Source organism: Phymastichus coffea, unplaced genomic scaffold, assembly GCF_024137745.1.
Source record: "Phymastichus coffea isolate CEN01 unplaced genomic scaffold, Cenicafe_Pcof_1.1 PCOF00087, whole genome shotgun sequence".
Lineage (NCBI taxonomy): Eukaryota > Metazoa > Arthropoda > Insecta > Hymenoptera > Eulophidae > Phymastichus > Phymastichus coffea.
The window spans coordinates 637,745-660,946 of NW_026706898.1; the positions used below are offsets into that span (position 1 = coordinate 637,745).

Genomic DNA, 23,202 nt, shown 5'->3' on the forward strand with positions numbered 1-23,202 from the left:
AATGAAATTCTAGTTGGCAAACGAATTTCCATAAGTATTAATGCAAAAAAATGCGCCAACTCCGTAACAGAATAAAAGCTTGCACGTAGCGCCACTTAAACTGAAAGCCTGAGGCTTCCTTTCTCTACTCTACTCTACTCTCTGTCTCTCTTGCTCCGCTCTCGCGCATTGCCGCAACACTCTAAAAACCGTGTCAGCTATTGCTCACTGCTTACGTGTCGCTCGCTTACGCACGCAATTGGCCGCTTCAAATAATTATCTCTCCACGCGCGTTTACTCGCCCGAGGAGAAAATCGTGGAAGCTCCGCGCTCCATTTTTGCTCTCCTCCTTTCAATCCGATGAAAGTACGACGATCGCGAACTCAGCAAAGCGGAGAGTTCTCAATGCGAGGGCTACTGCTGCTCGCTTTTGCCGTCGCCCTTCTACTTCCAATCGAGGGCCGCGCTCCAGTCGAGTTACGTGCGTGTGCAAACCGAAAAGCTGCTACGAGCGTGCGCGACTGTCGCTGTCTCGCGCTGAATGCAACCTCCTTTCTGACTCCTCTGTTTATTACGCGGGTGTGACGCAAGCCATTGTCCCCGCCGACTCTAATCTCAATTACTCTTTCGAGATTATTTGGGATTGGGGAGGTGGGGGATATTTCGAGTATGCGGGTTCTCATTTTCAGCGACTACGTCAGACGCCAGCCCTCCTCTGAAATGTTTAGCTTTTTTAACTCTTTTCTTTTTCCTCGTTCTGTCATTGGATTGGATTGAGATTGTACTTTGTCAAAAATACCCGCTGATTCAGCTACTGAACTCGATCGACGGATTACCGGAGCTACATCAAAGAAAATATGGACGATGCGACCGATTCAGAATGAATAATACAACTGGCAGACTTTTATTGTATACATAGACGGACTTTCTCCAAAAGTAGTTCACAACGACGTAGTCTTCTTTTCTTGAGAATACGAGGGCAAGACGATCGTCGTAGCATTATACTTAGGAGGGAGGCCTAATAGCGACAATTTTGCCGCTCTCGTTTGAGAGAGAGAGACCAGAGTGGTGACGCAAAAACACTGCAGTCTGCCTTTTCTCGAGTGTCGACGTTCGAAATTCGGCCTCGCGAACCCACAGACCTCAAGAGCGACAGCGCGAAAGAGCTCTTTGCCGATAATAGCCACAGATGTGAGAATCGATCGGCGAGTAGTGTGCACGCGCGCGACAAAAAAAGAGTCAGCAGGGGTGCCTGCCGACCATTGTCTCGGCTCATTGAGCAGCCACTCGCTACCTACGCGTGTGCACGCGCACTCGCGCCGAAAAACAAGCCAGAGCCAGCTTGTTTTTTTTTTTTTTTTTTCAACGGACGATGATCTTTTGCGCGCGACGGGTGAGTTTGCTGAGAATTTCAGCGACGGTTGGGGCGTACTTGCGTTACATTGCTCGACCCACCGATTATTAGAGATTTGGTTTCCTCGTCGGCTCGCGTGACGTTCTCGATTAAAGCGTTGCTCAAAAGCTGCGTGTTACAACGTAATCCATTCAATTTTCACGCTATTTTTCGGTAACTTTCTATTCTTTCTTTCTTTAATATAATTTATCGTTATGACGTTAGAAAGTTTGAAATATGGATTCTCCAAATTGTCGACTTTCAGAAAATATCGGATAAATGTCCGCGACTTTTCAAAGGCTTCCGCGGAATTTTTTTTAAGCGAGCTTTGATGACAGCTGGGTTGCAAATGGATCTTAATGGATAATGAACTGCGGAGACACGAAGTACAATTGATAAAGTCCCGAACATCCAAAAATTTTAACGAGAATATATATTACCTTGATCGTTCGGCCAACAGTAACATTTGATAAATCCACGGACTCTTGGTTGAAAACGAGAAGAGGATTCGCGCGCTCGCAAGGCCGCAATTTTGACGTTTGCCAGATTGCGCGTACGTATCGTCGCACGCGCGCTTTTGACTTATTGCCTCGGCTCTGACATTCAAGCGCGCATATACGTGTATAAATATATATGTATATGTATATATACCGGACTGGCACTCATTAATTACCACAGGGCGAGTCTGTCGCAGTGATACCGCATTGACGGCACGCGCGCTCGCTGCCCCGTCAAATCGAGAGATCTACAAGCCGCGCGATCAGCGCTGCGTATCGCGACACACTTTTATCGAGAGATAGACTCTAAATTGACGGATTAGTTACGCTTCATTCGTTAAGCGAGACCGACGCTCTTTCTCCCGCTCTGCGGATCGAATGTTGCTTTGTTGAATAATCAGCTTTGCAAAGTCTACCATTGAGTTTTGTCGCTGCGAGGGACGTGTCCGTTTCTCCTTTGAATCTTACTCATTGACGTGATAATGCAAAAGAGAATACACGGTAATATCGTACATCGGAAGGGGTAGGGGAATCAGTACAAGATATACACTTTGACGTGACATATCGGCAATTACGTCATCGGATATTGTGTCGGTAAATGTTGCCGGACACGTGATGAATTAAATCGTCTCGCCGTCAAGCAAAGAAATCAACGCGCGCGAGCCATGCGTGATAAAGGAAATTAGAAAAACAAGAAAACTAACGCTAGATTGACTAGCGCACGCAGCGGCCAACAATAACTCGCGCGACACGTACGCGCGGGGCCACAAACTCGCTCTGGCTATAAAACAGTCCATAAAAGCCGACGACAGAAGCGATCGCTCGATCGCCCGGAGCTGTCGCTCCGCGCGCCCTCAAATCTCGCAATTTTTCAAGGAATACCCGCCTGGCACTTTGCGCCAGGATTAACAAACAAAAGCTCGCCGTTGACAGCCTGGAAAAAAGGGAATATGGGCGGCAGCGCAGCGGAGCAGCTTGCCGACGCACGGAAATTCGCGTGGCGTTGGCGGATTTAAAAAAAGAAAAGAAAAAAAAAAAAAAAAAAAAAAAATAGAAAAACTCGAGCATAAATCGCTTGCTTGGCTCGCAGCGCGCTGGCGAAACCTATCGCAATAAATACCCACGTGGCAACGCGTTCGCTGTTATACTCTCTAATGCAGTGCACATGGAACAATTTATGAGGCATTCCCGTGCGCCACGCCGCCGGATAAACGAGGCCCGGCCAGCGCTCTTCCGGCTGAACTTTCGGCGCCGCGACTCTTTTCCGCGTGCTGCACGCCTCGCGTTTATCGGGGCGATAAGCGTCGCGCCGCTTGGGATTTTCCGCGCGACGCGTACCTGCGTGCAGATTTTTCCGCGGCCGCGCCTCCGAGTGCCGGAATATCCGTATTCCGGGAATCACAGTTTTTGATGCAACGCGCACACGTCTACGGAGCGCGCGCCGCGCTAATGGCTTGGCTTTTGGAAATTGCGGATTATGACGTCCAGCGAGGTCCTGTTCGACAGCCACGACCTCATCGGATTATTTATCGCGGGTTTGACAGTTTCGCGGCTGATTTTAATTCGGTCGCGGTCGCGCATTCGAAGCGCGAACAAGATTTAATTAAAAGAGACTGCTTGCATCAGAGGACTCTTTTTTTCTGAATGGTCGACAGCCGATGGCGGGGTGTGCCCAAATTAATCTCTGTTAATTAATTATTTAGTTATTGAATCGCGAAAAATTCAGAGGAATAGGTTAAACGTAAAGCAGCCGCAGAGAAGGCGGAGTAATTAAGAGAATCATAATGAAGACATTGGTGTTTAAAAGCAAGTTTATACGGAGGCTAAAGCGCGATAATAAACGAACGGAAGCACGCAATTAAATCGGCGGACCGACAGCGGCAGAAACAGCAGTAGCAGCCAGGACGGCCGCCTGGGCCGTCATTAAAGTCCAGCTTAATTCAGACAATGCCTTATACGAGGCGGAGTGCTCAGTGAAGCAGCACGTCCAAGTAGGAACGGGGCCGGCGGGTAAATCGCTGGGAAAAAGATAGGCATTGCGCGGAGAGCTGCGCCGTTAATGCGCGCTCGGTCGTTATCGAGAGGATTGGCATCCGAGTGGCTGTTGTCGTCGACACCGCGAGAGCGAGTGCAACGGCGATTTATAGCGTTCTTACAGTCGAGTCGAAGGAAATGACAAGTGCTCGGCGAGAGATCTGATAGCTGCATCGCCACGACGAGGGTCGATCGTTATTTCCTGTCGGCGGCTTTTACCTCGCGAGCACGGATACACAAACAGCCGCGGAAAGATAGACAGAGGGCGAGAGAGCGAGAGAGAGAGAGAGAGAAAAGCCAATCGGATTGAGCGTAGCTCGTTTTCATTCGTAAAATAACGGGATTTACACGGAGATCGTGTTTGTTATCGGAACAAATGCTCTGGCTTTGTCTATTTTCGCATCGCGATAACAGTACGAAGTCATTTTGCCCGTGGTGCTTCGCAGCCAGACAAACGGTAAGCCGCGAAGCGGCGCCTGAATAACATTTAACAAACTCGGCCGCCCGAATAAGGAAAATCTAAAGAGCGAACGATGGCCTGCGCGTGCGAGAACGAGCATCGGCGCGAGAGGCAGTACAATGAAATCGATTTGTCGTTCGTTGTTGTTACCGTCGGGTAACGCCGACGGGGCGCGAGAAGTCTCGAAGCATCCTGACGTCGTAGTCGTCGTCGTGCTGCCCATTGGAATTGCTTGCAAAGCGCGGCTCGAGGCGCGAGCTCTTTTTTCCCGTGAAAGCCCAGCAGCTCGCGCGTGCCATCGCGGAAAAAGCCGCGCGACGCGGCACGTACGAGCGTTCGGTAAATTCGTCGGGGCCGTGCGAGGCGGCAGCGCGGAGCGAGCGTCAAGCCAACGTGCTTGGGACCGCGCTCGCCAGTTCCGAGCGTAAAGCAATTACGCGCGAACAACACTAAAAAGCTTCGCGCGGAGACTAAGCTCTTGGAAAAATCGAATAAGGCAGGGTCGAAAGCTTTTTGCGCGCGGCGCGACGGAGGGTAATGCGTGCGTCGCAGTGCGCCCGACGACAAAGGGAAAGAACGAGAGAGGCGCGGCCCGAACGGCGAGCTCGCGCCCGTGCTGACCCTTTGTGCGCGTCGTACGTCAGCCGGGCATCAACAGGTCGCCCACTCTTCGCTCTTGAGGGGTTGGGGGCGGGAGGGGGAGGGGAGCAGTCGCTTAAGCATTCATTGGCAATCATCCAGCAAGAAGCTCGCTCGCCCCCCGCGCCTCTGAGAAAGAGGCTAACTTTGCTTTGCACGTCGGGCCCACTGAGCGCCGTTGGAGCACCTGCTCCCAGCGCAAATATGCAAAAGGCCCTCCTCCCAACAAATGAATATGTAGATCGACTGCGCTTTTTACCATTGCTCGCGCTCGCGCGGTCCGCGTGCTTAGGCAAACGCGGCTCGATTTCCCCACTTCTCCTCGGTCGCCATTCGCGCGCTTCGCGCTTCTTAATTACGCTTCGCGCGAGCATGAATAAATTTTTCGACCGCACCCCGTGGAAGCTCTTTTTTTTAATAGTGAAAAAAGAGAAAAAAAGAAAAAAAGGATGGTCCTAGCACCTCCGACGCGTAGAGCTGTTTTTAAAGAGGTGCAGTATAGTCGAGGAGGATTCATGGGCGTCAGCTGCGCGCCGCTTATACGTGTTGGCGAAAAAAAAACCTCGCGGATTATTCTCGCGCTGATTTTTAGACAACACTGTAGTCCGGAATTTTATTCGCATCCCATTATTTTTTTTTCGCTAACTTGCTCGCGGTAAGCCGTTTTTACAGTCGTGCATAATTGTTTTTGCAACACACTTATTCTCCAGAGTTGATCTGGCGATTATCCAAACTTTTATGTTTTTCGTTTAATTGCCAATTTCGTGCGACTGATTATATCAATTCCTATAATGATAATTCTAATCATTTCATCGCCGCTGTACGTTTTAAATGTGTGTCAATAGCTGTTAACGAAAACGTCAATTCCACTGTCGTTCAGAGGTAAAAGAAAATTCACACGCGACACATACTTCAAATCGAGTGGCGAAACTTGATAACTTTTGACGTTGACAAACGGAGACTGACGACACAATTTTCATAAATCTTTATCGTCGACTCTGTGAAGCAGATTTATTCCGTGACACTGTCCTTCGATACGCGTCAGAACGGGGAGTTTGCCGGTACGAAAAGCTCACGAGCCAGCTAATTAATCATCCCGAAAACACCCTGGAAATTGGAGGCAAGCCGAGCGAGAGCGAGAGGTGTACGGGGAGTGCGCAAAAGCGTAATGCCAGGACGACGCGGTGCAGCAATGTTGGCGGGCGTATCGATGGTCGAGCCATCGCGCGCTCGGCGAGGACGACGCTCTTGTGCCAACGAGGGAACCTTGGCGCTATAAACGTACCATTCGCGCGAAACAATTATCCCGCCAGCGCTATGGCTCTCCGCGCTCCTGCGCAAATCTCCGAAGCGCAGATGTAGACTCGCACACATGCAGGCTCGCGCATAGTTGCTGTCCGACTGATCGCGTTTCGTCCCATTCCATTTTGCCGTCGCCTGTGAATATTTAATTTACCGCCGTAAAATGAATATAACCCAAAGTAAATTAAACCAGCTGGTTCGCGTGCTTGGGAAGAAAGGGACGGCTCTCGATCGCTGCCACTGGCGGACTCTGATCCTCGATTGTTTTATTTTCGGTTGGCACTGCTGGAAAAAAATGCATCGCAACGCTCAAGTGGAATCCGCGTTTATTTTATTTCGCCCGCGGGTTAGGAACTTTACGAGTTGTTACGTTAAATGTGGGTGAAAACATTTTCTCATTGTTGCCGGAATGTCTTGAAATACTTCTCTAGATTAAATTCTCCGGTTCGCTCTCTCTCTCTCTCTCTCTTGCTCTCGACGGCTGTACGCTCGGGCGCGAGGGAGATTTTGCGGACGATGCGATTCCGTGCCTCTATTTAACGTGGCGATCATTTTAAAACGAGAAATTAGACCGTTAAAAAATACTACCTCGGTAATTACTACAGCTGCTTTTAATTAAGTACTCTTTCCTTTGCAAATACAGCGACTACGAGTTTCTTGTTGTTGTTCCCTTCCTTTTCTTTTTTAATGGCCCAGTTCACTTCGAGCGCGCATTCTTGTAACTTTTAAAAAATGATATCCAATAAAATAAAAAAGAACAAAAATAGGTAGAGATAACCCTAACAAGTCAGGCACGAACATTTCAATCTAATGCTTCCGAGGATCGTCGAGAAATAAAAGAAGGAAAAAGGACAGGAAAGGCAAAAAGGAAATTTGCGAGCTTATCGATCAGGCTCGTCGATTAAGCGTACGTCACTGCATTTCTCGATTCTCGCGGGTTCGCTCGAGCTAGGAAAGGATCATATACCTGTTGCCACCACAGTTTATCGACAGCATGCAGCTGCGGTTCGCAAATTTGCCCAAGGAAAAAGTCGGAAATACGGTTACATAGCGCGGCTCGTCGCCGTGTGTACGTCTGGCCTTTCGTCGCAAGCTTTTGTCGGCCGAAATAAAAAAGACAAGCGGGCTCTTTTACGGAATATGAATTGTCATTGCCGCACGCGCCTCGGAAAGCCCCGACAGTCACTTTCGGCTTGATAGCGAGCGAGTTTTTGCCGAGAAATTGAAAACTTACTCGCTTTGTATTTTTCACTTTGTTTCCTATTTTCATGAAAATCTTGTCTTTTTTTCTTTCTATTTTTTGTTGTCGCGAAAAACACTTTACGCAACAAACGGCACCGTCTCTATGTTTCACTCAATCAAATAAAGCCAGACAACAAACTGCTTTGCATTTTCCTTTGTGCTGATCAAACTATCTTTGAAAATATCACTTTTTCATGAACTTTCGCATTTGCCAAGGTGAACGCAGTGAGGAATGATGATTGATCACTGCGAGTAGCGAGCAACAAATAACTAATATAGAAAGACAAGAATAAGTGGCTTTTAATACACGAGGGTAAGAGGTTCTATATTTAAGAGCAGAAAACTGATGTAAAAGCCCGTGAAGCTCGAGTTTTCCAGGGAGAGAAGAATGCGCGGCGATAAATAAGGAGCAGCGGTGCGCGCTTGCACGACTAACGAAATGAGCAGCCAGTCGGCAAGCGAAAAATCGCATGGCTCTCTCTCTCTCTTCAATTCTTTTCTGCGGCTGTGCTGGCAAAGCGAGATTTTATTAATTACTCTTGTCGTCGAGGCCGTGCGAAAGTGTGCGAGAGAGAATAGAGCTGAAGGAGGGTCCGAAGTACGAGAGAGAGAGAGAGAGAAAGAGCGAGACTCGACACCTTCATCAACAGGTTCTCTCTCGCTCTCCCCCTCTTTGGCCGCGGGGCCCTCTCGTCAATTCATCCGCGAGAGAGAGAGAGAGAGAGAGACAGAGTGACAGAGAGAGCTTTTGTACGTGAAGTATACGGTCATGAAAGAACTTTTGAAGAACAGATGAGGGGCTGGTAAGTGCTCACTCGCTACTTACCTTTCCACGCGAATAACGAGAGCGATAAGTGAAATCGCGGTAGCTCGATAAACCTTTTGCCCTCTCGCTCGCTTTCGCGCCGTTCGTTTGGCCCGCGAGCTTTGTTTCCGATCGTTGATTATTATTCGCTGGGTACTGCGGCATTCGAGCAGCGCACGTGCCCGCGCTCGCGCGGCAGCCGGTGAACAGCCGGAACGCACAGCCTCGTCGAAAGCGTTGATCAAGCCAGAAACTTACCAGCGACGAGAGGCTTCGGTCCGAGAGCTTCGCTGGGCTTATTGGGTTATCGTTGCTTCAGCGTTTGCGCGCACTCGCGTGAAACGACGGCTGACGTCGCGGCGTCGCGCAGCCAATCGCGGAGTACGAGTGTCTCGAGAGCGAGGACAAGGACCAGCGGGGAGCGCGCGAGCGCATCGGCAGTAGGTTGTCGCGCTGCCTCGCGACTGTTGGCTCGCTCACAATCGGCGCGCGCTAGCTTTCGGCCGTCTTTGTCCCGGCGCCGCGCGCACGCTGCATCCCCGCCGCGCGCTCCCCTCCACTCACCCTCGCCAGCCCCGGCGTATCCCTCCACCGTATACTGCTTGCTTGCTTGCTTGCTTGCTTTTTACGCTTATTGCTTTCCATCGTTCTACTGATGCACTGCTGGAGAAGGAGAGACAGAGGGAAGGGTGATCGCTCCTCCGCGCGATGGAGATCAAAGTGGCGTTTGAGTTTCGACGATTGTTTCATCTCTCTCTCTCCCTTTTTTCGTTCGTACGGGCCGAAGTTATAGGAATTGATATTGAACTTTGATGACCGTGGCAAGCTATTTCCATGAAAGCTGTCGTTTTGCCTTCCACTTTGGTATAGCGCCGTTCCAACCACTGTTCGAGGCTCTTTTGAATTACAGCATTGGCTGGTCCCATTCTGTTTGACGTTGTTTACATGCAGACGAGCCCAAACTTATCAGCGAAACCGAGCTGCGAGCTCGAGCTCGAGGCTGCGTGTGTGCGTATTCTTGAAGAAGCGCGCGCGGCCATCAAAGTCACATCAAGGAACACCATAAAAAAAGCTTTTGTTTTCATGAAGTCATAAGGAGAGGAAGTTGAAGGATTCCGCATAAAAGCGCAAACAGCGGTATTATCCTTGCCAACGATGCTCTTTGCGCGAGCGCGGCTTTCCCCTCAGCGCAGCGCCGTGGCCATTACCACTAATATTTCTCCAAGGCGGGAAAGGGGATAGGCTTATGCCCGTCTCTCTCGCTCTAACGCTGATTCTCTTCGATCGACATCGGAAGCTATCGGCGAAAAGTAAAGAATGCTATCTCGCGGCATTGTTTTCTCCGGCTGCGCGCCCAGTTTTATTTGACTGGCCTCCTCGCTTCCTCTTCGCCGTGGCCTTCTTTTTCTCCCGTCTCGCTTTCTTACTTTCGTCCTACACTGTCAGCGCACGCCTAGCCCAAGCCACTGCAATGACGCCTCGGATATAAATGAAGACTTGTGGTGTGTCTTTCTCGCCGTGATTCTTTCCTTTTTCTTCTTCCTCCTTCTGCTTCTCTGTGTGTGTTGACTGGCTTTATGAGGGCCTTCCCTTGCTATACTTTTTAAGCGCTTCTTTTCACCCTCCTACACCGTTGCCTGGATTTCTGGCCGGAGAGATTCCTCGCGCTTTTGTTTTCTTTCTTTTATGCCGCCTATTTTTTCTGTTTCCTTGGCTTATCCAATGGTCTGTTATGCTTTGCACGACGTTGCATCCTAAGAATTCATTATTTTTTACCGCGTTCTTTAATTGGCAATTTCGCGAGATTGTTGTTGCCCAACATTTTTTTCCACTCTGAAAGATGGTTTTTCGTTGTCGAAAGCTTCATCCGCACGAAAAATCGGTTCTCGAGAAATATACTGGACTGCAGCGCTGCTTTGCATATTTGATTCCAGGCGCAATCGCTCGGCTACGCGATTGACGCCAAGTCACGACAAGGCATCAATCAATTACAGCTGGTCTACGTGTCGGTTTTCTCGCACACTCGCCCTACTCTTCGGTTTGCCCATTGTAAGCTTTTTACAGCTCCCAAGAGAATTCTGCCAATTTGACGGTACCCGCAGCGGATATTCTCGCACAGCGAAATACGTAGCGATAGCGTAAGCCCGCGTCACTAACAAAACTGTTGCGCAAGCTCGCGCATCATCCGCCCAATGAAACAACTTGTGGAGTCGCTCGCTCGAAGTGCCGTCGTCATTGGACGCGGGATACCTCGCGACGCTGAAAATTCATTTCTCCACGCGTTCGCTGCAGACTCTCTTCTTAAGACTTTGGACGCTTGCCGGCTCACGCCCTCGGCTTTCAGCGAGTGTAACGGTGAAAAGGACGAAAAGACCCGCGAAAAGAAATAGAGGAGGAAAATATTTCGCTCCAAATGCACGCACTTCTGCCTCTTTATGATTGTGCATTTGCAAGTTGCCGCCTCCCTCGCCGGAAGATGAGCGGCTCGCGTCTTTTCCGACTCTTTCCGCTATTATTGAACAATGGACGCTCAGAGAGCGAGACGGCTTCTTCGTATAATTGTGCGCCAGACTATTGGCGAGATAGTTTTCTCCTGTCGGTGCGATACTCTCACAGTGTCGAGTACAATTGAAAGATCGCGCTTTTTATATGATTTCTTTTCAAGGCTCTCGAATGAATATTTGTCCGTTTGTCGGTTTTTTCGCGCAGCCAATTAGCTTTTCACGAGCGTAGCAGTGTCTTTGTCTGGGAGGCTTCTTCATCGGTGGATTTTTTTTTCTTTTTCTCTCTTTTCATCGCCGTAACATCCTGCAAAACGAATACCATTATACGAATATTTACACGCGTTTCAAAGATGGGTATTTGCATTGAAAACGTTGTACAAAGCGTAGATGTTTTATTTTCCTAGCCGGCAATATTCATAAATCCTTGTCGGGAATTTGCCAAAGTCGAGAATTGTTTTAATTAATTGAGTGTGACCCGCATTGCTTTAGGGTTCTCCCGTTTCGACGAGTGCTCGCACGAAGCATTGGGGGAAAAGAAAGGGAAGATCGATAAAGAGCAACATCCAGCCGGAGGCGAGTTCTTTCCAATTGTTTGCCAATATCCAGTGCACATCGAGCTCTGTTTCAGTGTCTTAAGTGGGTGCGACGCTAAGTGAATGAAGGGAGAGAAAGAGAGAGAGAGAGAGAGAGCACGAAGTCGACGACTCGATTGCCTCGATCCCTCGAACAAAACAAATACTCGCTTGCCAGAGCCGATCGCCGCGCCGGGAGAGTTTCGCTTAAGAGTGCCACGGAAAATTATAGGGGACCTGGCATTTGGCCTCGAGGCGCTTTTCGATAAAGGCGGACGGGGGAATCCGCAGGTGCGAGAAGTCGAGGAAACAATCGCAGCTCTCTCCCTCTCTCTCTCTCTCTCTCTCTCTCTCTCTCAAGGAGTAACCAGCAGCAGTCTCACCCTCTCGTTCTTTTTGCGCCTTTGCTCTCTCGCTTCGCGAAAGCGGGCCGCGCGCGAAAATGCCATCAAGCGTAATTGGGTTGAGCGCCGTCACCACGTACGCCTGTGCTATACGTAAAGTACGGTTATGCCGAAGCCACGGGACTTGAAAGGCTTCCCCTACTCTCTTTACCTTCCTCCCATCCTATTTCTCTCACGTACTTGAGGTTTCATCAAGGAGTCTTTTGCGTTCGGAAAAAATATGACAATGTTTCGGAAACTCGAGGCGTGTACCTTTCTTTTTCATTCTACTTTTTAATTTTGGCGCGCAGCCACTCTTATTACTTGGCTAAACTCATGCAAAATCTCATTTCCATTCCGTATTCTTTTTGCGTCCTCGGTTGCTGCATTTACATATCGTTGTTTTTGTTATATCTCACGACACATTTGCTTGCATAAACCGCAACTGTGACTACGGCACCCATAATCTTATTCCATTTATAAGAAGACGTAAGACGGTACATACCCTTGTCACTTTGAAAATCTCATCTGCTAGCTGTGTTTCCTTCGCTTCGAAGAATACAAAGAGACTTGCCTTCGACTCGCGTCCAGAAGGAAAATAAACGTTTAACAGCGAAACTCGAACTGCATCAGCCTCTTTGTGGCACGCTCAGGTTTCATAGCTGGCTGGCAAGTTAACGAGTATCGCAAAAGGAAGTGCAAACGGCGAGTCGGGGTGCGGCGGTGCGCGGCCACCTTTTCGCGCCACACCGCGGTCAACTTTTCCTGTGATCCTGCTGTCCGTTAGCGTAACTCAGGAAATTAAAAAGGCAGCTCCGCCGCCATCCTCGCGCGCTACTGCAGCGCTGGCCGCGCGAAAGAAAAAGTATCGGAAGAATTTAAACAATGCGCTGAATGAAAGTAATTGAATGACGAAGTTATGGCGTTGGCGCGAGGACGAAAGACAGAGCAGAACAGTCGGGACAAAGCGAAATATAAATAATTAAAAGGCTAGATGAATCGAACGAGAATCGCGAAATTAATTCACCATATGAATGGAGTTGTTGAGGACAGTCGATGGAATTGGTCGGCCGATGCCTGGACGCGCGCGGGTGCGCGTGTTGCGACACGAATCTGCGAGACAAAGAGCGCAACGGCTTTTGCGCGCGCGCGCGCGCGTTGGCTGCCGCCACTGTTTGTCGCGGCGTATCCAGTCAAAGGCCTGAAAAGGGCGTGCAAACAGCCTGCGAGCTACGCACTTTATATTGCGCGCTCTCCCTCTGTCTCTTGCTGCTGTTGCTGCTGCTGCTGCTTCGCTATTTGCTCTTTCTCCTCGGCAACGCAACGCGCGGAGATCGGCCGCGATTGACGACAACATTTCAATATGCCTACGTGTGTTTACGCTGGTAAATCTACCTAATTCCTGCCCCCCCCCCCCCACCTTCGCTCCACACCCTCCTCTCTCGCTCTCCTTTGCCATTGCGATTAAGGCTGTATGTATATGCGCTCCAGCCCTACGCGCTATTTGCACGCTCGAAGCACAACTTGTTGGCAGATTGATTTTCGCTATCTGCCCGTGTCTCTGTATGTGTTTCGACGAGGAAAAGCTTTTATCTCTAACGAGACGATTGGTTGATTTCAAGTCCAAGCTTCCAAATGGAAAATTAACATATGACAGCGCACGCGAGAATAAAGGGCGCGCGTGAATCGCGACGCAACCGGCACGCGAGATTTTCGCCATGGAAATTCGATTTGGCTGCGCGGAAACCAAAGTATTTCCCTGGAGATGTATTCGAGGCGAGGGAGAGACATACCTCATTTCCTTGCACCGCGATGGTATTTCGCTCTGTCGCCCTGCCCCGGAGATTCGTCAAGAAGCCTCTTCTGCGATGCGACAAAGGCGTAATTACGCGCTGCAAAAGTGCTTTTGCAGGTTTGCTGCGCTCTTTTTCCACTCGCTTTCGAGGGTCGGGGCTATATTTATAATCGAGATACGCCGACAACGAAGACGACGACGACGACGAGCGGATCGGGACAAACGATTTACTAATGCAGTGCTTTTACGCGATGATGCGCTTTAGCGGATACTTACTTCTCCATTTGTGCCCTCGTCAAATTTTATGTTTTTCATGCGTTGAATCGCGCTACGAGTCATATTTTCACAGATATAATGACGTTTATTAACCGAAATCGATTTGCCATTGAGGAATATTAACAATTGTCAAGAGAAATAACGCTTTGCGATGCAATTGCTACGTTATGATCAAGCACCCTTTGCTATCAAAAGTTGTTGTAAAGGTCGAGTGAAATTCCCATTTAAGCAACTGGTACTACCAAGCTTCAATGCAGAAGTGAAACAATTTATCATAGGTTCCAAAAACCAGATTGTGCAAAGCTCAAGAGGCGCAATGCAGTAAACACAGGGGGCGAGTGAGCGAGCAGCCGAGGCTAAAATAGCGGCAAATCTGCAGAAAAAAGACCTCCATCTCTCTCTCTCTCTCTCTCTCTCTCTCTCTGAGTCGAGCCGAAAACTCAGTTAACCGGGCGCTCTTACGGAAGTTTCAATGGCATCCCGCCCAGGAAGTAATCTTGCGCCTGGGCTCGCGCAGCCGCGATTCCGCCCAATAAAGTTCGCACTCCAGTTTTGAATTTAGCTGGATAGTTTCGGCCTCCCTCGCGCGCTGTCTTTCATTCTCTTTCGCGGAAAAAAGCCAATGCGGCGCTCGAGTGCAACTTAATGGCCGGCTAAACTACTGCTTCGCCTAGGTATCGCTGGAACAGAAGAGAAAAGATCCCTTCTCTCTTTCGGAGGATGAATTGCCCAGGGAGAAAAGCAAAAAGTGCGACTCTCTCTCTCTCTCTCTCTCTCTCTCTCGACTTATCTCTAATCACGACTCTTTTCTATTACGCTTCCCTTCGCTCCGACCGCAACGCGCGCGGAGAATCGCGTCTTGAATCTCAGGTGGCTCATATCTTCTCATTTCCACGGGGCTTTTCCTCCTTGAAGAATTCCCAAGCTTTTGCTTGACCGACAAAACGGCATTTTTCTCTCGTCGCAAGACGCTAATGAATATTAATCTCAGATAATTGGAAGCGACCGTTATAATAGTCAAGTCGCTAAGTTCACTCAAATCTCTCGGTGCAAAGCTGATGTAAAGACTCGTTACATCAACGCACTCTGCGAAAAGAACGGCAGCGAAGTCGAGGCGGGAGCGCACCTTGGAATTAGCCAAGGAGCGGAGCGTATAATTAAGATTAATGAATGGCGCCCCCTTCCCCCCTCCCCTCTCAACCCACTTTAAACTAGAAAAGACGAAAAATAAGCCGGCCGGAAGTGAAATGAGTGTGAGCGCGCCAGGGACTACACTGCAACTAGTACCTGCAATGCGATTTTACTAAGCTGGTTACACTTTATTACGTCTGGCTTTCTCGGCTCTCCGTGTGTAATTGTTAATTAAGTCCGCGATAATTTTCCAGCTTTCAGATAATCTCAGGCTGTTGTCGTTTTTCACGAAATCGAATGGCATGCTACGTCCAAGAATTTTGGTCGAGAGGAGCTTTAAATCGTCTCGGGAGGAGGCGATGAGACGATCGCCTGAGAAGGGTCCTCCTAGTCAGGAAATAATATCTCGTCTTTGCCCCGATACAAATGATCAAGGTAAGCGCGAACACCCCAGCATGCGTATAAACACAAATCCAGCGGAAGCCAAGGTTTTCAATCAATACGATACATATGTAGAGAGAGAGAGAGAGAGAGAGAGAGAGAGAGAGAGAGAGAGAGGGAGAGAGAGAGGCATGGCATAGTCGAACGGGTCTTATCTGTGGCGTTTGGCGTACGTGCACTGCACGTGTGCTATCTGCTTGCGCATTATCGTTGCGCGCACTGGCATATTTACGCGAGACTGAACGACGATTCAACCTCTCCTCTCCTTTCGTCTCGCCTAATATATATGCATGGCCGTGCGATCGAGAGAAGGCCGGAATTCAAAGGCAAGAAATATCAAGCGCGCGAGCAATAAAAGACTTCTACTTCCAAAGTCCGTACAACGTGACGGGAGAGTTATAGTGTTTCTTGCGATTTATTACTGAGTCTCGGCGGCAGCCACTTGTGCGCGCGATATGCTCCAGTGCGGCCGCAAGAGGCGATCGTGCGCGATCGGCAATTCCGCGCTGTCTTTTTCGCGGGAAGTGCTTTTTATGCAAGCGTCGCGCGTCGGCGAGCCGAGCTTTCCGCGCGTGATTCTCGGCCTCCTTTTCTTCCTCCCTCGCGGATTCATTTGTCAAGTTTTCGAAAAATTCAAAAACCTGTCCGCTCGACACGAACAGCCAACTTTCCGCGGCTCGCCCGTACGCCTGCGTCTACGGCTGACGCGATTCGTTTCAAACTACTTGAACTCGCACCGAAAGCGCTCGCAATGGGACTTAACGTTATTTTCCAGCGTTCGCTGCGCACGGCTTTATTATTAAAAGTGCTCGTATATTACAGGACTAATTACTCGAATGCATTAACAAGTGTTCGGTCGTCGTTACGTGCCCATATAGTACGAAATATACGATATAAAAGCCGTTCCGCGTCGAGCATCGCGCAACGATGCCTCATTCAAATCTAGGAACGTTGCGAAATAAGCTCGCGAAATTGCCACGCGGGATAAACGAATGTTCGAACAACCATCGTCATGTCAATATCAACAACGATTGTCGTCTACTCACGCGAAGCGAGTTTCAGAACGAAAATCCGGTCATTGCCGTCGCCGTGCCGCTGCAGCGCTGCCGCGTATTTGCTCGCCAACTGCGCGCTCATAGCGCGACGTACCTGTGACCGCATTCTGAGATGTATCTTTGTCGGCATCTACGTAGATGTCTGTACGTAGGTGCTGCATTTCGATAGTAATATTAAACTTGGCCGAAAGCGATTGGCTGCCGCTTTGAGTGAGTTACTCGGTGCTGTGGCTTTGAACTTGGTGCCCCGCGGCGCTGGCAACGGATAGCTTTTGATGCGCGCGGAATGAAAACGTTAATTTCCAGACAGAAGCTAAAGGACACGGGCTGCGCTTTGTATCTCAATTAACGGATTGAAAGAGAGACTACCCACCTTGCGAAGAATACCTCGACGCGCTTGCAGCGGAGTTTAATCCTTAAATGGAGCCATTCGTGTATCGCGAGTGCAGCCGAGACTCCGTCCTTCCCGACTGTCGCCCTCCCCTATATGTCTCCCTCTTTCTGCCTTAACTTGCTTTGTTTTCCAAAACGACGAACTTTAGCCGAATGAAACAAGCCTTAGCCTTCTTAACCGCTCGATTATCATTGATCGTTCTTTGAACTGTGAGAGGTGTTTTTATTTTTTCTTTTGACAAAGCGAGTACGGGGAACGAACGGAACGAACGAGGTAATAAGCCATAAACGCGATTAGCGGGGTGCAATAGCCGAATAGTCGAGCGCCATTGAATGGGCGATTTATCGAGTGTCGCGTGCGCGGTGCACGCCGGTGGTAGCGGCAGAGAGTATAGAGCCCAATACAAGGATAAATTAGAGTCGCGATCGAATTACTCGCTCGGCGTGCGTTGGCAATCAATATGTTGGCGCTGCTCCGTGGACTTTCAATTAGTGTCACTTAGCCGGGCAAACAGCAGAGCACAAAAGACGCCGTTGCCTTGCCGCGTCCATTGCACAAACGGATTTCCCTATATACTGCCTACGCGTATGGTTTTTCACTCTCTCTCTCTCTCGCTCTCTCTCTCCTCTGGAATTGGACACGCGCCTCCGCGCATATCGTGTTTCGAGCTTAAGTGCTAGCTGGCCCGCCGTACGCGGAAGTCAAAATCGAGCTCGACTTTTCTATCTCGGTCGGCTAGCGCGAGCTGGGGCAGCGTCTCTTGTTTACCGATCATTTGTTCTCTGTGTTTACGGATCGCGTGACGTTCCTTTTTCCAGCTTTTTCGCCATTGCTCTCGCGCAAACAACGGCGTACCGTTCAAACCGCTCAAAGCAATGCTTCAATTACGGCGCTGGGTTTTTCGTCGGGGCGCAACAATTAAGAGCGAAATCCCCGAGAGTTAACTGAATTTTTCAAGCAGCCCGCGAAGAAAGCAGACCAGCCAAGAAAGCTTCGAGGGACAGATAGAGAGATCAGAGTGGCTGGATTCGTGCAAAGGCTAATTGGAGAGCCCTCGCTCGCAACGACGACGACGACGGATCACGAGAGCAATGATCCGCAATGAGCCGCCTACTTCCCCTTCCCGACGGCAAACAGGGACGAGCGCCCTTGTGTCTAGTTTATCGGGGGATTTGGATAGTTTACATAGTTAAGAAAGTGGTCGAGTAGGTCTTTAGCGCTGAGCGCTTTAACTGCTGCACTCCAATCAAGTGTGCGACGGCAGCAAGCAGCAGCAGCAGCAGCAGCAGCAGCAGCAGCGAGAGAAAGCGCGAGTGCAAAAGAAAACGAGGGGGCGTGGGAAAGCTGCGCCGGCATACGTGACCTGCGTGCACCGCCAGGAGGACTAGTCGAGTGCTCTCTTTCTCTCACTCGACGAGTGCTGGATTTCCTTTCTGTTTACTCCGAGCCGCGAGTGCGTTATAGTCAATCGTACTTTGCGACTTCTGATTTGCCGATAAACGTAAATTCTCTTTTCCTTTGCTCGAAACAAGCCTTGGCCCGTCGCGGTTCTTCGGTAGGTGCCGGTGAATTTTCTCTCGTATCCGAGGTATATATGTGTGGCGATCGCTCGCAGAGGAGTTTTCACTCCCTCGCTACAAAGACAGACACACACGGGTCGAGCCGATATCTTTTCGTTAGTCGTTCGGTCGAATTAGTCATGCGGAAAGCTCATTCTCAAAGGGAGATCGAGAGAAAAGCGACCCCCGAGACTCGAGTTTCCGCCCTTTCGCCCGAGATACGATTGTGACGTAGGTGTGTGTGTCGCTTTTTCTTGCCGGGCGCGCTATTATTTTTTCGCTCCTTTGTTTGGCGCAACCACGGAGCGAGCGAAAATAGCTAGGTTGCGGCTTAGAAACAAGCGCGGGCGAGCGCGAGAGGCTTAAAGAAGTATTACCTCGAGTTTTTCTAACCCGCGCGGAATATTAATTAGCCTTGACTGCGCGATCAAAGCGAAGAGGAGAATAAAAGCCCGATGTAATTGTGGACACCTCTTCGTGAAGCGAGGCAGGGAGAAGCACTCAAGGCTGTACGACGTAATCGCCGACATATAGGTGCGAAGCGAAGCGAGGCAAGCGCGCGCCCGCGTCTACCTACATTAGGGGTGGTGCGGCCAAGTGCCGAGACCGCAATGGCCTGTCGCCTTGGTAATTAGCGTTTGCTTCGAGTGCCCGATCACCAGCCCCTCGTCTCTCTCTCTCTCTCTCTCTCTCTCCTGCTGCCGCCGCCGCTGCTGCTGCTGCTGCTGCTGCTGCTTCTGCTTCTGCTTCTGTTGCTGTGTGTATGTCCTAATCGATATTCAATTGTGAGGAACGAACAGCCAATACGTCAAGTGCGCGCGGGCTACCCAACTTTCGCGGTCGCGAACCTGCTCGCACCGCGTCGCGCGATGACGGTCCACGTTTGATCGAGTGCCACGCGTGGGGGAGATGCTTTGAAAATTCAAATTATGTGCGAAATTGATCGACGGATGATTGTGTTTTTCGTTTACTAATCCAAGTGATCCCTCACTTTGATCAGGCTATTATCTCACCATATATTTGAGTTCTCGTCGCTTTTCCGATTTGACTTTTAGAGTATGTGGATTTCTGTGACGATCGAGCATTCGTTTTTCATATAAAAGTTGAAGTTCATTACACTTCCGTCAGCGTTATGACAATTTTCAAAAGTATATCGTAAAGTAGATCGATTTTATATGGCCTTCATATTTATTATTAGTAATACTAAATTTTACCGATAATCGCATGACCCAGTAGATTGAAATTTGAATAACCCTGCTTAGCCCCAAGCATTAATAAAAAGTTAATTTAAAAAAATATACGTTCGTGTAAGAAAAAGGAACCTAGTCGATTTTTCAGTGTTTATTTTGAGTGAAATTGAAAAAAATTCTTGAAGGTATTTTCACATTCGTAAAAGGAATTTTCGATTAAGCTTTTAATTGTTAGAGTAAAATGTTTCCGAATTTCGGTATTTGCTTTATAAATGTTATACGAATGATACGACTTTCCAATATCCAAATCTCCGTTTCAAACTTGATTGACAAGTTAAACTTTTATTTGAACAGCGTAGGTCACAGGAGAATCCCAAAACTAACGATTGGCGTTCTAGAGTTGGAAAGGTCGCCAACAGCACGTTCTCGTCGCTTCGTTAAATCTCAAAATCCTGGCGATCTGTCTGTTCATAAAAAAGGAAAAAGCGCGTGCTCTCTCTCTCTCTCTCTCTTGTAGCGGGGCCGCCAGTAGCACCTCTCGGACTTGGAGCAAAACGAACTCGCAGAAAGAGAGAATCTACGAGGAAAAGAGAAACATTTTAAAATAAAGTGCAATAATCCCTCAAAAGTTGAGCGTCGCGGCTGGGCGCGCATTTCCGTTGCAGACCCTGCAAGTTAAAAATTGCGTTCACCCTTAGCAGCACACACACATACACGCAGTCGCAGTCGCCGCTGTAAATTGGATCTATCAGCGCGCAAGAGAGGAAGGAACACTCTACCATCTTTCAACGTCAGTGCTTTGGCGTGCTGGATTACAAAAATACACACGCACAGGCGGGCGCAGCTGTAACGGTGATGCGACGAAATTTCGTTCGATAGCCAATCCGAGTTCCGTCGCTCTCACACTCTCGCAACTCGACTGATTAGGCACGGTGGGTGGTTCGATTTCTTAGTGATTAATCGTTTATCGGACGCGCGCGCGCGCGCTCTTGGCTACGACGAGCTCAAGTGCGATAGACGCGTTACACGGCGCGACCAAGCTCTTTCCCCTTTCGCTGGTGCGATCTCCCGAGTGTGTTTCGGCGGCGTCGCGTCCGATTTGGGTTTTCGAGTGAAAAGCCCAGAGACAAACCCGCTGACTCAGCGGAATCTTCGTCATTTTTTCCGCCTCTCTTGCGTAAGAATATGCGAATTATAAAGGATTCATCCCCTCTTCTTCCGTTCTTTCTCGTCTCCACCTTCTTTTACTTATTTCTTTCCGTCCTACGCTTTTGATATATGTTGCAGTAGTTCTCGATGGGGAATTTCGGTCTGATCGATATTGACGATGGCTTTCCAGTCAGCTGGAAAATTTCTTTATCAGCCACTTTTGTCTGGTGTGTAAGCGCTTTTCTAAACTACGCTTCGGCATGATTAATTTGATTTTCACTGTCGACCTTCCCTGCTGCTCGTGAAGCGAGCCGCGTGAAACGCAAACAAGACTACGCATTACGAAGAGAAATAAGTAGGCGACGGATGATCGTATGGATGGATAATCGAGATGGATTAAAAATCACTCCGCAGCTAAGCAGCAAATTGCAACTTATAATCGATGAAACAGCCTCGATAAAGCCCGAACCCGTGGGAGCGAGAGAGAAAAGGCCATACGTCTTCTGTGTCACTGCGAAAGCCTGCACTCAAAAGCAGCGCGCCAAGTGAGCCGTGACACGAACGATTGACCGAGTGCTTTGCCACGAAGTCGATAACAACTTGTTCTCCGTTCGCTAATCGCTTCGGTTGGCCGGACTCCGTGCCTCATCAGCAAAACTTTAACGTCCGATCGCGAGAGAGCTATAGCTTTCGCGAGCGTGCGCCCAAAAGAAGCGCCGCACTCGCGCGACTTCGTTACCGAGATTTTGCGAGCGCTTTGCGCGTCCATTAGTCTCTGTCGTTGGCGGTCCACAACAAACGCTCCTTCCTCTACCGACGACCGATTTCCAAATACGGTGTGCAAAGAATAAGGCCGCGACGTGCAACTTGAGTGCGGAACAAAGAATCGCTCGAGAGTCATCAAGAGTGATAACCGCGTCAGGAAACAATTACACGTGAGCGCGCGCAATCCACCGATAAAATACTTCCGTCGGCAGTACTAGAGACAAGAGGGCGAGTGGAAAAAAGCGTTTTCGAGCCAATAGAATCAGCACAAATCCGTGCTCCCCTCTGTTTCCCCGTCATAAACATTTAACAGGCACGAGCGGATAAATCTTTTACGAGCGAATTACTGCCTTCTCCTGAAAACTGGCTCTAGTGCGGGGCGCGCCGCTAGCGAAGCGATCGATTGCAAGTGGCAGGCAGTGTGCAGGCGATGTGCAGGCGGCGGCACGGTGTTGCGCAACGCAGTCCATCTCCGCGAGAGAATCCTGAGACTGGAAGCTCTATCCCGGCTCCGACGCGCAACTCGAGTTTCACGGGCGCGCCGTGCCTGCCTCCCCCCCCCCTCCCCCCATCCCTCCGCGCGCATAATGTTGCGCCGGGCGGCGGTCTAATCAAAGGGAGAGCCGTGCGTAAGGGCGTTCAGGGAACCGCTTGATACCCTTGATAAAAGGGCCGCTCCGGCTTTTACGTGCGCCAGTTGCACGAGCTAACTACCGGCGAGTCGATGCTAATTTCCAACTGATAGGAAGTTATTAATGCAGCGTGCCTGTTATATGCATGGAGTGGAGGTAACGTCCATGTGCCATTTGATGGCTTTCGTGCGGGCCGAACCGAGGCAGCTGCGCCGTAACGAGTTGACGAATGACTGCGAGCGGTTAGCGCTAATCGAAATAAAATATAAATAAAACTATAAGGATGATGAATCGCGAGCGGCGAGGCGGGCGGCTTGGACGACAAGCGAGGCAGCTGTAGCGTGGCCAATAAATCAAGTAGTAAGAATCGAATGCTCGACAAACAGGCCCGGCGCCTCTAATCCACTCTTGATCTTTAATTGTGGGAGTCCTTATCGGCCGCCACCGTCTCGGAAGGCAGATAGCCGTGACAGGACGCGGCGCTCCAAAGCTCCTGCTCGCCCCCTAATCCCTCTCAGCTGCCGTACAGCCGCAAGCCATGCCCGCATCGCTTAATGGATATAGACGGATTGTTTAATTTCGTCGGAGCGAGTGCGCATATAACCCACATATCGGATTCCCCGGCAACGTCTGCGCCATCGGCGCGCCGCTCTCTTTTCCCGCCTCTCGACGCAGCCTCCTTTCTCTCCTCTGCCTTTTCGATTTATCCTTCGAGCGCGCACTACTCGGGACTTAGCTGCAAAGCGGATTACTGGCGGATCTCGGCAATGCCGCCGCCGCCGCCGCCGGCAAGAAAGTGAAAAGCCACACCACCGCCGCCGCTCGGTGTCGAAAAACCAACTTGACTTCCTTTTTCTCCTGGGCTTTGCAATGTGCACGCGAGCATAATTCCCGTCGATTCGATTTTTACCTCTCTACCGGCAGCGAGCGCCGGCGCGATTGGAAATTCTTCGATGCCGCTCAAGTGGCGAGTTATTGAATTAAGATATGTCGACAGGTGCTCGC

The 23,202-nt window shown here is 49.7% G+C and overlaps 2 protein-coding genes across 4 annotated transcripts in view; one reads left to right on the forward strand and one right to left on the reverse strand.

Annotated features, from left to right (window-relative positions):
- The window catches only part of LOC131669119 (lachesin-like), a 58,257-nt gene extending 49,460 nt beyond the window's left edge, over nucleotides 1–8,797 (reverse strand). For 2 of the 3 annotated variants that reach the window (XM_058943759.1, XM_058943758.1), the window contains exon 1: nucleotides 8,373–8,592. In XM_058943759.1, the coding sequence (XP_058799742.1) occupies nucleotides 8,373–8,516 (144 nt within the window). In that variant the 5' untranslated portion in view covers nucleotides 8,517–8,592. The other variant, XM_058943760.1, reaches the window with a different exon arrangement.
- Nucleotides 8,798–15,427: 6,630 nt separating this feature from the next.
- Nucleotides 15,428–23,202, forward strand: part of LOC131669084 (RNA polymerase II-associated protein 3-like) — a 48,786-nt gene continuing 41,011 nt past the window's right edge. Inside the window, exon 1 of the mRNA XM_058943699.1 lies at nucleotides 15,428–15,447. The gene's annotated coding sequence lies outside the window, so the exon portion shown is untranslated. The remainder of the gene's footprint in view (nucleotides 15,448–23,202) is intronic.